This window comes from Physella acuta, unplaced genomic scaffold (genome assembly GCF_028476545.2).
Source record: "Physella acuta isolate Inbredline_101_S28 unplaced genomic scaffold, ASM2847654v3 ptg000598l, whole genome shotgun sequence".
Lineage (NCBI taxonomy): Eukaryota > Metazoa > Mollusca > Gastropoda > Physidae > Physella > Physella acuta.
Window position 1 is genome coordinate 309,291 of NW_026732117.1, and position 14,515 is coordinate 323,805.

The window sequence follows — 14,515 nt, forward strand, 5'->3', positions numbered from 1 at the left end:
CCCTTTCGTGTCCACGACACGTGGGGTATATGCAGTAGACAACGGGATACAAAGAATGGTGTGGTCAGCACTTTACCCAGCAGCCTTGTTTCCCTAGCGTGACTCACGTACCCATCATAGATTGGAGTTGGTTTCCAGTACCCATGATAGATTGGAGTGTTCAGTCCTGCAGTCTCGAACCCGGGATCCGAACTCGAGACTTTCGGGTTAGCAGTTCGTGAGCACCACCACCCGACCTCGCCATACATAAAATTGTATTAGTTTACCATTTTAGTGACTGTAACATTTTAGTGAATGTAACATTTTAGTGACTGTTAAGGGGTCGGCGTAGTCGAGTCGGTAAAGCTCATGGTTGCTAAACCGAAAAGTCTCGAGTTCGAACCCTCGGGCAGATGAGGCTCGTTAGCTGGGGACAGCCACTCTTCTAGGAGAGACAACTCCAAAAATTAAACAACTGCTGCCTTGTAGTTTGTTCTTGGTTGGACGTCTGTGTTAGGGCCCCCATTGAGAAGATGTCCTGTGGTTTTCCTCTGGCACTCCCTGGCCTCAATGGTGCAAAACCAGTTGAAACGTAACGCTAAATTGTGTTGGAGGCGTGGTCGAGTCAGCAAAAAGCTCATGGTTGATAAATTCGAACAGTCTCGAGTTCAAACCCACTGGCAGATAAATCTCGATCCCCTTCAACACTAATAATTAAGAACGAAGAAGAAGAAGAAGTGACTGTAACATTTTAGTGAATGTACCTACACGATTATTATACCACCTGACAAATTGTTTAACAACGAAAAAATCCTTTGATCCTACAATTTGAACAAATTTTATTAAATCTTAATTTTTGAACACGCAACAACAGGTCCCACAAGGCAATAAAGATTGAACTGCAACAAGCTGTTGTTTCACTTAATGGTGAGGGTGATTCAAAATGCTGTTAGCAACTCAGCACGTTAGTACTGGCAAACTTTAAAGCCTATTCAAGTTGTAACAGATGTCTATTAAATCTAGAGAATTAAAATAAAATAACTAGAACAGCATTTAAAATAACAAATTGCTTGTCCTTTCAACTTTTGCAATTCGGCTGTTTTCAAACCTTGAATTTTGTGCAGTCACCGTAATAATAAGTGGGTACTAGGTACTCATGCTAGGCTTTTACATATATATATATATATATATATATATATATATATATATATATATATATATATATATATATATATATATATACATATATATATATATACATATATACATATATATATATATATATATATATATATATATATATATATATATATATATATATATATTACGAATTAAGCAGACAAAATATTGAAGACAATATATCTTACTGACAAATGATCTCAGGACAAAAGATATGAAGACAAATTGTATCAGGACACATTTTATATTAGGAAAAGCGATATCGTGGGCAAATGATCTCAAACAAAATATCTCACAGTAAAATATGTATAGTATTTAGAATGATTTAAGTCGATTTTAGCATTAAAAATGATTGACTTATGGGTTTAGCATGATCCCCATCAGCAATGTCAAGTGTAAGGCCCCTATCTGTAACTTGTGCAGTGTGTGCCCCACTAGCAATGTCTAGCACCAGGTCCCCAAATCTGGGCCCCCACTAGCAATGTCTATCGTGAGGCCCCATTAGAAGTGTTGTCTTTAGCAGGGCCCCCACTAGCAGTGTCTGGCAATAGGCCCCCATCTGTAACGTCTGTGTTAGGGCCCCCATTGAGAAGATGGTCTATGGTTTTCCTCTGGCACTCCCTGCCTTTAGCCACGTAATACTTCAAGAACGCCCTGGTAGCGTTGTAGCCCCTCTGTTAACAAGAGACAAAACAATACATTTACAATCTCTCTAATCGATAGTTCGATACACTAGCAACTGCTGGCTGTGAAAGTAAATGTCCAACGCCCTGCCCTGAAATACAACTGAATAAAGTAGGTAATCAACTTGCTAAAAACACGACAACCATTTTAGGTGTTGAGTTTGTCAATGCATCTTGTTTGGAGAGGTAGAAATGTTTTTAATAAATAATTCTAAACGTGTTACCTATAATTCTATTTAGCTTTGCTAAACCAACTTTCGAGATTATTTAGTGATATTCATACACTGTGTTAGTTCATTAGGTCTGTCAGCTAAACTTTTAGCATACGATTAGCATATAATTATGTTCGTATATTTAGGACATGACTGTAATACAAAGGTTGATCTCTAATGACATTATAAAATGTGAACTTAATTTTTTTACACGCTGCCATACCTGTAGGAGGAACTTTTTATCTGCCTCTTCCAGGGCATAATCCGAGGTCCCGATATGCCCTGTGTTGATGCCCACTGTCCTGAAGTCATCAGTTTCCTGGCGTGATGAAATATGCCAAATTTTTGTGCTGAGCTCATCATATTTTTAAAATATACATTTTGTAGTTGAACAAAATGTGTGAACATTTTGAAAATCAGATTGAGCATTTTGAGAATTAAATATAACATTGAATATTTTTTAGAATTAGTTTGATGACATCGCTTACACTCGTCTCTAAATTAGGAGTTTACTACTCGTTACGCCCAAATCAAACTACTGACCACCTGCCCAATACAAAAAAGCAATAGCCGACCCTAAGCAATACGAAAGCTATATCTGACCTTAACAAAGACATATTTGAGGTTGATACACATCGTGTCAATCAGAGCTGATAAAAAATCGCCCAAGTTCTGGACGTCTCTTCTTCCAAATCCCTGGAACCTCGTCTGGAAATTTTATACGATTTCTTTATATGGTTCGTATGTGTAGGGGGGGGAGGTGGGGTGTGGAGGTGGAAATGTTATAGTGGTCAGGGTATATAATCCATGTTATAAATAATAAATACTCTCACAAAACAAACAAAATAAAGAAACAAAAATTTCCTACCAGAAACCGGATTCCTTGCTCTTCAATAAATTGGATCAACTCCCGAAGCGCTATCTAAAACAAGATCAATTCAAATTTATGAGCAAAATGAACATTGTTTGAACATCATTTAATACCAAAACGGTACAATAGACAAATTCTAAAAGTAAACAACTTATTCAGCTTGCGGCCTGAGCACCTACAAGTAGGCCTACCTACCAGACCGTCCGGTCCAATTACCCACTTGACCGTCCGGTCTAATTACCTACCTGACCGTCCGGTCCAATTACCTACCTGACCGTTCGGTCAAATTACCTACCTGAACGTTCGGTCAAATTACCTACCTGACCGTCCGGTCCAATTACCCACCTGAACGTCCAATTACCTACCTGACCGTCCGGTCCAATTACCCACCTGACCGTCCAATTACCTACCTGACCGTCCGGTCCAATTACCCACCTGAACGTCCAATTACCTACCTGACCGTCCGGTCCAATTACCCACCTGACCGTCCAATTACCTACCTGACCGGCCCGACAATTGACTTACCCGCCCATTCTCGTCGTTGTCTAAAATGTCGAACGCCGCATCCACCCCCACATCCTCTCCGAAAAGAATCCTGGCATCGTCTTCAGAAAACACAGTTCTCTGGGGAAAAACAACGCAATCAACGCCTGCACACTCGATAGTTGAATATTGCTACTTAAAAAGACACAAAGAAACAAGGTACCAGCACCTTAAAAAAACATGAAACCTATTAGACAAAATATATTTGCAACTGTCTTCGGCCAAGAAACCATGAACCTCAACAACCGTAGACCTGCATCATACGATCCTAGAAAATTTCGCTGTCTCCTAGAATATAACGTTACTGAACACAAAAAGCAAACAAACAAGATTAAAAATAGATTTGTGTAAATTAGCATATAAAAGAATTCCTTACGTCTTCAAGTGCATCCTGTAGTTCGTGTTTGTCAATAAATTCATTGTCGTCTAAATTGTGCTTGTTTAGGGCCTGTAGGGGTAATGGTTGAGGATTGTGGGTTAGGGTTAGAGTTCAACACAAAATGATCCTACTGGTAAAAGGACTATGGCGCTATTTAAAGTGATGACTCTATACAAATAGTAGTGGAAGTGTGTGTGTGTGACTAGTGTGAGTATAGATGTGAGTGTGAAGGTGTGTGGGTGTGAGTATAAATGTGAGTGTGAAGGAAGTTGTGAGTGTTAATGTGAGTATTAGGCTTGTGTCTGCGTACATGTGGATGTAAATGCGAGTTTAAGGCCGTTGTTCTCTAATGGTATTTGATAATGTTACCAAACCAGCTACAGTAAATTCTTACAAACGGGACGGGGCACTTATTGTGGTTGCTACGGTTTACTAGTGAATCAAAAGCTGTTAAGCCAAGGATATCTATACTCTAACCATTTGTTAGAAGACAAACTCGAATTTCTTACTGGCCTGTATCTACTTCCTACCACCCCCCCCCTAAATATTCCCACTGGACTATGAACTCAAAAATTGTCTCTTTAAACCGGTCAGCTAGTTTAGGCCCCGTGCGATTTACCCTATATTTATATCTTGTAAATGGTTGTCCCCATGATTGTACTTGTAAAATGTTACACCCTATTCAGTGTTCGACAAAGAGCATATAGGGAGCCAGCCCAATCTCTCGCGTTCACATTTATATATCCCAAATTATCAGATATGTGGATCTTAAAACCTCGACTTAATTAAATTCAAACATTGAACCATAGCAAATAATCTTTTAACGTCACAATTCAAAAGTTTACACAAAACCAAACCAAACATTGAACCATAGCAAATAATCTTTTAACGTAACAATACAAAAGTTTACACAAAACCAAACCAAACGTTGTCCCATCAAGCCCTGACCTTCATGAAATTCTCCACGGCCTTGACGATTCGTCTGTGTTCACGGTCAGCTTTTCCTTTGGCAGATTTCTTCTTCTGGTTCAAGCTGGGCAAAACACATTTTGGGGGAAAGCGGGTCATTCGAAACCACTAAATATTAATTTAAAAAAATACTTTAATCTATCTTTATGTTTGTTATTATGTTTTTGTTTGTGTGTATGTCTGTGTTTATGTTTGTGTTTTTGTTTGTTTGTGTTTGTGTCTGTTTCTCTGTACTTGTGCCTGTGTTTGTAGTTTTGGTTGTGGTTTTTGTTGTCGTTGGTTGTAGTTATGGTTAGCTTTACCTTTAGGTTTAGAGGGATATTCATTTCTTCAAACGCCTGTATTCGTATATAGAAATTAAATTTGAAATATAATATACTTAAAAATACCAGGACAGCGACTGGTACACGCTGCTTAATAAACACACAACTTCCTGTCCTTAACAGAGAAATTTGTCACAACGGCCAGTGCAGGGCCTGGCCGGGAAGGCTGATACTTTATGATTGAAACTAATTCATTTCAACACTTGAATAAAACAGAAGATCTCATGTACATTGTCAAACAAGGGAAAGAACTCACTTAAACAATTTTGTTTGTTTACTTGGAGTTGCTGGTTCGTTACAGCCGTATCTGTGTTCTAGTCTGTACCGCATGACCTCCAACTCGATGTCATCATACTGGGGAAAACATGACATTTTACTCATCAAACTTGGAAAACCACATTTTACTGAGAAAACTTGGACAAACATCACATTTTACTCATCAAACTGGAAAAAACATCATATTTCACACTTTTAACTGTAATAAACATTACATGTAACTGTTTTTTAAAACTAATGCCAAGTTTTGCGGTTTACAATTCTTGATTTAAAATACGACGACCGTATGCAGCCCTCTGCGTGTATTAGAAAGTAATAAACTAATCGACCTACCACATGAAATCCCACTGTATTTTACTGGCAGGTTTAAATGTACCATCTTCCTACCATAGGAAATCCCACATTACATCGACCTACCACAAGACATCCCACTGCATTTGGCTGGTTTAAATGTAACATCTACCTACCACAAGAAACCCCACTGTACATCTACCTACCACAAGAAACCCCACTGTACATCTACCTACCACAAGACACCCCACTGTACATCTACCTACCACAAGACACCCCCCAGTACATCTACCTACCACAAGACACCCCACTGTATTTGGCTGGTTTAAATGTAACATCTACCTACCACAAGAAATCCCACTGTACATCTACCTACCACAAGAAATCCCACTGTATATCTACCTACCACAAGAAACCCCACTGTACATCTACCTACCACAAGACACCCCACTGTACATCTACCTACCACAAGACACCCCCCAGTACATCTACCTACCACAAGACACCCCCCAGTACATCTACCTACCACAAGACACCCCACTGTATTTGGCTGGTTTAAATGTAACATCTACCTACCACAAGAAATCCCACTGTACATCTACCTACCACAAGAAATCCCACTGTACATCTACCTACCACAAGAAATCCCACTGTACATCTACCTACCACAAGACACCCCACTGTACATCTACCTACCACAAGACACCCCACTGTACATCTACCTACCACAAGACACCCCCCAGTACATCTACCTACCACAAGAAACCCCACTGTACATCTACCTACCACAAGAAACCCCACTGTACATCTACCTACCACAAGAAACCCCACTGTACATCTACCTACCACAAGAAACCCCACTGTACATCTACCTACCACAAGAAACCCCACTGTACATCTAACTACCACAAGAAATCCCACTGTACATCTACCTACCACAAGAAACCCACTGTACATCTACCTACCACAAGAAACCCCACTGTATTTGGGTGGTTTAAATGTAACATCTACCTACCACAAGAAACCCCACTGTACATCTACCTACCACAAGAAACCCCACTGTACATCTACCTACCACAAGAAACCCCACTGTACATCTACCTAGCACAAGAAACCCCACTGTACATCTACCTACCACAAGAAACCCCACTGTATTTGGGTGGTTTAAATGTAACATCTACCTACCACAAGAAACCCCACTGTACATCTACCTACCACAAGAAACCCCACTGTACATCTACCTACCACAAGAAACCCCACTGTACATCTACCTACCACAAGAAACCCCACTGTACATCTACCTACCACAAGAAACCCCACTGTACATCTACCTACCACAAGAAACCCCACTGTACATCTACCTACCACAACACACCCCACTGTACATCTACCTACCACAAGAAACCCCACTGTACATCTACCTACCACAAGAAACCCCACTGTACATCTACCTACCACAACACACCCCACTGTACATCTACCTACCACAAGAAACCCCACTGTACATCTACCTACCACAAGACACCCCACTGTACATCTACCTACCACAACACACCCCACTGTACATCTACCTACCACAAGAAACCCCACTGTACATCTACCTACCACAAGAAACCCCACTGTACATCTACCTACCACAAGAAACCCCACTGTACATCTACCTACCACAAGAAACCCCACTGTACATCTACCTACCACAAGAAACCCCACTGTACATCTACCTACCACAAGAAATCCCACTGTACATCTACCTACCACAAGAAATCCCACTGTACATCTACCTACCACAAGAAACCCCACTGTACATCTACCTACCACAAGACACCCCACTGTACATCTAACTACCACAAGAAACCCCACTGTATTTGGCTGGTTTAAATGTAACATCTACCTACCACAAGAAATCCCACTGTACATCTACCTACCACAAGAAACCCCACTGTACATCTACCTACCACAAGAAATCCCACTGTACATCTACCTACCACAAGAAACCCCACTGTACATCTACCTACCACAAGAAACCCCACTGTACATCTACCTACCACAAGAAACCCCACTGTACATCTACCTACCACAAGAAACCCCACTGTACATCTACCTACCACAAGAAACCCCACTGTACATCTACCTACCACAAGAAATCCCACTGTACATCTACCTACCACAAGAAATCCCACTGTACATCTACCTACCACAAGAAACCCCACTGTACATCTACCTACCACAAGACACCCCACTGTACATCTACCTACCACAAGAAACCCCACTGTTTTGTTACTTGGCGGTTGAAAGAACTGAGCCTTCAAGTACGGTAACTCTTTCAAAGATTTTACACGGTGCAGGAACGAATCTTCTTTAGCCATTGATAGGTACCAGCCTGGAATAGATGACAGGATTGTAGTTCAGTATGGGGTGAATTCATATTGGAGTGTATTGCAGGGCAGGGGAAGAAGAGTGGTTGAAGTTAACGGTATTCAGTGGAGGCAGTAGCAGAATATTTTTTTTCGTTGGACAAAAAACTAAAGATAAAATAACCACACAAAAAAACAACAACAACATGAAATAACTTGTAATACACCTTGAAGAGAGTGAACGAAAAACAAATCTCTATGTCTAACGTATGGACGAGATACACGAAGGTAACACAACTGACCATCAAAACAGTGTATCGGGTAGTTACACAGGAGACCACCATCAACATACGTGTCCGTTCGACCGTGGTTGTCATAGAAACGGGCAGTAAAGATACCTTTTAGAGGAAATAGAACATGGACATTACTTCTTTTTCTACTAAAGTAATTCGTCAAATAAAACAATGATATATTGCAAGGAAACAAACTAATTGAAACATTAAAATTTCCTTTCCCTTTATTTCGGTTTGTTCAAATTTTGAGAGGGTGGTTTTTACTCTCTCGGTTCTGGAGTATAGAGAAAGTATTGGAATCCTGCACAAAAATTTAATGAGATTTTGACAGTTTTCGCCGTTTAACACTTCCCCTCTTTATAAGATGCGGAATATACAAGATGAGTTGTAATGATGCTAAATCCTAATTAAAGATTTTAACAAATTTGCTTCCACAGCCGGAGAAAAATGTCTAAAAGAAACACTGTATTGTTAACAGCTCCTGTACTATTCATGATAAGAAACTTAAAATTGTTATTTATTAATTAAAATGTTATTGTTATAAAAACCTTAACCGACCTGGCAAAGCCATTGACATGCGCACTGCTTCCCTTATCGGCATATCCGGTGTAGTTTTGGGGTGGCAGTACTCACTCCTCATCTGGTTCAGGTTGGTGACTACAATACACAGCTCAACTCTACGTTCCCTGTACAACTGTAGAGATGGGTTGGGTTAACATGGGTTGGGTTAACATGGGTTGGGTTAGGGTCAAGGTTGATTAGACTAAGTGACCACAATACACAGCTCCACTCTACGTTCTCTGTACAACTGTAGACATGGGTTGGGTTAAGATGGGTTGGGTTAGGGTCAAGGTTGATTAGACTAAGTGACCACAATACACAGCTCCACTCTACGTTCCCTGTACAACTGTAGACATGGGTTGGGTTAACATGGGTTGGGTTAGGGTTAAGATGACCTGGGTTAACTTTTGGATAAATTGGGAAAGTAGTAAAATAGATTGCATACATGAACCACTCTTCGTGCTTTGTAAAACTAAAAAGTTATTGGGAGGGAGGTTGCTTTGAAGGGAGGTTAACTATTTTAAAAAAATTAGTTCATATTGGAAGATTCCTCTAAACATGGAAACCTATACATATCTTACTATCTTACATCATAGAAGGTCATGTCAGGATTCGCTGTCGAAGACTTTTCTTTGATCAACCGGCCGTACCAATCAGAAAACCTGTCGCCAGGATTCCAGCCAAATTTCCTCAAGAGGTTGGGCAGAAGGCTGAAGTACCCGCAGGAGTGGTCTGGGGGGAGAAACAATTCCAGAATGGGGTGGGGTACTAGTAGCACCAGGAAAACAAACAATTCTTGAATGGGGTGGGGTACTAGTAGCACCAGCAAAACAAACAATTCTAGAATGGGGTGGGGTAATAGTAGCACCAGCAAGACAAACAATTCTTGAATGGGGTGGGGTACTAGTAGCACCAGCAAAACAAACAATTCCCGAATGGGGTGGGGTAGTAGTAGGACCAGCAAGACAAACAATTCCCGAATGGGGTGGGGTAGTAGTAACACCAGCAAAACAAACAATTCCAGAATGGGGTGTGGTACTAGTAGCACCAGCAAAACAAACAATTCTTGAATGGGGTGGGGTACTAGTAGCACCAGCAAAACAAACAATTCTTGAATGGGGTGGGGTACTAGTAGCAACAGCAAGAGAAACAATTCCAGAATGGGGTGGGGTACTAGTAGCACCAGCAAAACAAACAATTCTTGAATGGGGTGGGGTACTAGTAGCACCAGCAAAACAAACAATTCTTGAATGGGGTGGGGTACTAGTAGCAACAGCAAGACAAACAATTCCAGAATGGGGTGGGGTACTAGTAGCACCAGCAAAACAAACAATTCTAGAATGGGGTGGGGTACTATTAGCACCAGCAAGACAAACAATTACAGAATGGGGTGGGGTACTAGCATGACCAGCAAGACAAACAATTCTAGAATGGGGTGGGGTACTAGTAGCACCAGCAAGACAAACAATTCCCGAATGGGGTGGGGTACTAGCATGACCAGCAAGACAAACAATTCTAGAATGGGGTGGGGTACTAGTAGCACCAGCAAGACATACATTCTTCAGTGAGTCTGGTTGGTCAGACAGGCTCCTTCTACAATAGACTGCCAGGGGTGGTGCAATATGTCATGACCTCATGAACTCACAGATGGTCGAACAAGACGTCATGACGTCATGAACTCACCCGATGCTGGAACAAGACGTCATGACGTCATGAACTCACCCGATGTTAAAACAAGACGTCATGACGTCATGAACTCACCCGATGTTAAAACAAGACGTCATGACGTCATGAACTCACCCGATGCTGGAACAAGACTTCATGACGTCATGAACTCATCCGATGTTGGAATAAGACGCCACGAACTCACCTAAAAATATTTCCTGCAGATCGTCCGACATGAAAACTTCTATCTCGCCGGAACTGTAACCCAGGGCTACCAGTGTCGCGGTTATCGACCCTACACTACTTCCACCGAACCTTCGAATTCGTGGCATCATTCCTATTTCCTCCAAGTACTGAAACACGTACAATGAAATATTTGAAGTCATAAACAAAATCGAATATATAAAATTCTTGTAATGATTGGCATTATTTTACCGTAAAGCCGCACCAACCGTCTCCTACATCGTCCCACCCTCTACCCACGCCACCACAGCTTTAACTACAACCACCTACAACCACCTACAACCACCTACAACCACCTACAACCACCTACAACCACCTACAACCACCTACAACCACCTACAACCACCTACAACCACCTACAACCACCTACAACCACCTACAACCACCTACAACCACCTACAACCACCTACAACCACCTACAACCACCTACAACCACCTACAACCACCTACAACCACCTACAACCACTGTATTCTGTGACTTATACCCAGCAACTGTATCAACCCTCAAAAGATGAACTTTATCTCACCACTGTTACTGACTCACATATTTCTTCTTTACCTAAAACTTAGTTTTTAAAGTAATATCCCTAACTTTATCCCTCATACTTTTATTGACCAATATTATTGCCCCATCTGTAGGCCAATATAAATCTCATCTTTGTTGCGACCGAACTTTCATTCAAGTCCAAACAAGGCACTGTTCAAACATTTATTTAACAATACCTAAACGCCCCGGGGTTAACTCAACTCACTCACGCCTTTCCCTTACGTTCTAGACTATTCTAAACTATTGTAAGTCAACCTACAACTGACCCGTACCAATCTTGTTTACATTCTATGCTGACCATTAAACGACAATTGTAGGCCTGTGCAAGATACCACCTCAATAAAATATCAAATCCCCACCTTTTATCCACCTACGTAGGCCAGTGCTAGATACCACCTCAATAAAATATCAAATTCCAACCTTTTGTAAAAGATACCACCTCAATAAAATATCAAATTCCAACCTTTTGTAAAAGATACCACCTCAATAAAATATCAAATTCCAACCTTTTGTAAAAGATACCACCTCAATAAAATATCAAATTCCAACCTTTTGTAAAAGATACCACCTCAATAAAATACCAAATCCCCACCTTTATCCCACCTAGGTAGGCGAGTCCCTTGATGCCACCTCCCTCAAAGACCAAATTCTCGAACGGAAACAGGAAGTCTTCGGGTCGGACATCAGCGTATTTCGAGGGAGCCTCTGTCGGAAAAACGTCATGTTTCTTGACATTATTTTTGCTCGAATACATTTTGTAAGTAAACATTTTCTAGGTTTGAAATCAAGTGTGCAAACAAATTTACAACAAAATAAATGTATCTATATGTTGGTCATACTTAAACATAACTATAGCTTTAACACTCCGTGTCCTAGGTCCTAGGTCCTAGGTCCTAGGTCCTAGGTCCTAGGTCCTAGGTCCTTCCCAAAAACACACCATGCCAAGAGTCAGAGACCAAGCCGTTTAGAGCACACAATAATGTAGAAGAACTCTACTTCCTCTACCCTATAAATCAACGGGGTACTCAACGACTTAATTTTTAAATGACGCCTGAAATAGTGGGCCATTAATATACATTCCACCACGTTCGTTAACAAAAGCAGCATTTAATTAATTAACCTGTGACGGTGGAGGATTCGGTGTCAGTGACGTCATCTTGAGACTGCTCCCAGACCAGGTCCTCTCTCTCCTTCAGCATCGCCAGATACCTGGAGATAATAGTCTTGTTAGTTAGCCGTACCGTGTGACCTTATGTCGTCGTTGGTTAGCCGTACCGTGTGACCTTATGTCGTCGTTGGTTAGCCGGACCGTGTGACCTTATGTCGTTAGTTAGCCGCACCGTGTGACCTTATATCGTCCAGTCTTGGTTGATTTTAGCAATAAGGTCGTCATGATGTCAGAATACCACACGCTTAGAGATGTTTTTATTTTATTTCACAACTACGACTTGATTGGTTAGATTAGGTTTCAATTAGCTCAACGTGGTTTTGGTGAACTAATTAAAATATAATTAATTGGCTAATTTCAATCAGGGTTACCTCCTCTTCTCGTCCAGGTGTGTGTACTGTGTTTGTGTCAACGGTTCTTCATGTACACTTCTGTTGTTTCCCATGGTTTCTGCAGCTGTCTTCAACAGACAAAATAGCGAGATCATCAAAGAATGACACAGCAATAAGTCATAATGTTGTTAGATCTGGACCCTAAATATTTACACAGAAAAACTGTTGGTCCTTATGCAAACAGTCTCGTGTTTCAGTCTCCAATCAAGTTAGGTCATTGGTCACAGGTATACAGACATGACGACATTCCTACAAGTCAGATTTGAGCATCTGGACAAAAGATGAGCAACCCTACTAAAATCAGGACAAAAGATGAACAACCCTACTAAAATCAGGACTAGAGAGGAACAACCCTACTAAAATCAGGACTAGAGAGGAACAACCCTACTAAAATCAGGACAACATATGAACAACCCTACTAAAATCAGGACAAAAGATGAACAACCCTACTAAAATCAGGATAACATATGAACAACCCTACTAAAATCAGGACAAACGATGAACAACCCTACTAAGATCAGGACAAACGATGAACAACCCTACTAAAATCAGGACAACAGATGAACAACCCTACTAAAATCAGGACAACAGAGGAACAACCCTACTAAAATCAGGACAAAAGATGAACAACCCTACTAAAATCAGGACAAAAGATGAACAACCCTACTAAAATCAGGACAACAGATGAACAACCCTACTAAGATCAGGACAACAGATGAACAACCCTACTAAAATCAGGACAACAGATGAGCAACCCTACTAAAATCAGGACAAAAGATGAACAACCCTACTAAAATCAGGACTAGAGAGGAACAACCCTACTAAAATCAGGACTAGAGAGGAACAACCCTACTAAAATCAGGACAACATATGAACAACCCTACTAAAATCAGGACAAAAGATGAACAACCCTACTAAAATCAGGATAACATATGAACAACCCTACTAAAATCAGGACAAACGATGAACAACCCTACTAAGATCAGGACAAACGATGAACAACCCTACTAAAATCAGGACAACAGATGAACAACCCTACTAAAATCAGGACAACAGAGGAACAACCCTACTAAAATCAGGACAAAAGATGAACAACCCTACTAAAATCAGGACAAAAGATGAACAACCCTACTAAAATCAGGACAACAGATGAACAACCCTACTAAGATCAGGACAACATATGAACAATCCTACTAAAATCAGGACAACAGATGAACAACCCTACTAAAATCAGGACAACAGAGGAACAACCCTACTAAAATCAGGACAAAAGATGAACAACCCTACTAAAATCAGGACAAAAGTAGAACAACCCTACTAAAATCAGGACAACAGATGAACAACCCTACTAAAATCAGGACAAAAGATGAACAACCCTACCTACTAAAATCAGGACAAAAGATGAACAACCCTACTAAAATCAGGACAAACGATGAACAACCCTACTAAAATCAGGACAACAGATGAACAACCCTACTAAAATCAGGACAACAGATGAACAACCCTACTAAAATCAGGACTAGAGAGGAACAACCCTACTGAAATCAGGACTAGAGAGGAACAACCCTACTAAAATCAGGACTAGAG

The 14,515-nt window shown here is 40.7% G+C and overlaps 1 protein-coding gene across 1 annotated transcript; it reads right to left on the reverse strand.

The window, feature by feature from the left end:
• Window positions 1–1,643: 1,643 nt before the first annotated feature.
• Window positions 1,644–12,122, reverse strand: LOC131947542 (uncharacterized). Its single transcript, XM_059308793.1, has 14 exons — window positions 11,961–12,122; window positions 10,784–10,931; window positions 9,503–9,645; window positions 8,911–9,046; window positions 8,362–8,457; window positions 7,961–8,085; window positions 5,395–5,492; window positions 4,795–4,879; window positions 3,844–3,915; window positions 3,450–3,548; window positions 2,922–2,975; window positions 2,657–2,761; window positions 2,277–2,372; window positions 1,644–1,832 (listed from the first exon to the last, which is right to left on the reverse strand). Exons 1-14 carry the CDS (start codon window positions 12,120–12,122, stop codon window positions 1,644–1,646), a joined length of 1,608 nt encoding a protein of 535 aa, XP_059164776.1.
• Window positions 12,123–14,515: the final 2,393 nt, after the last annotated feature.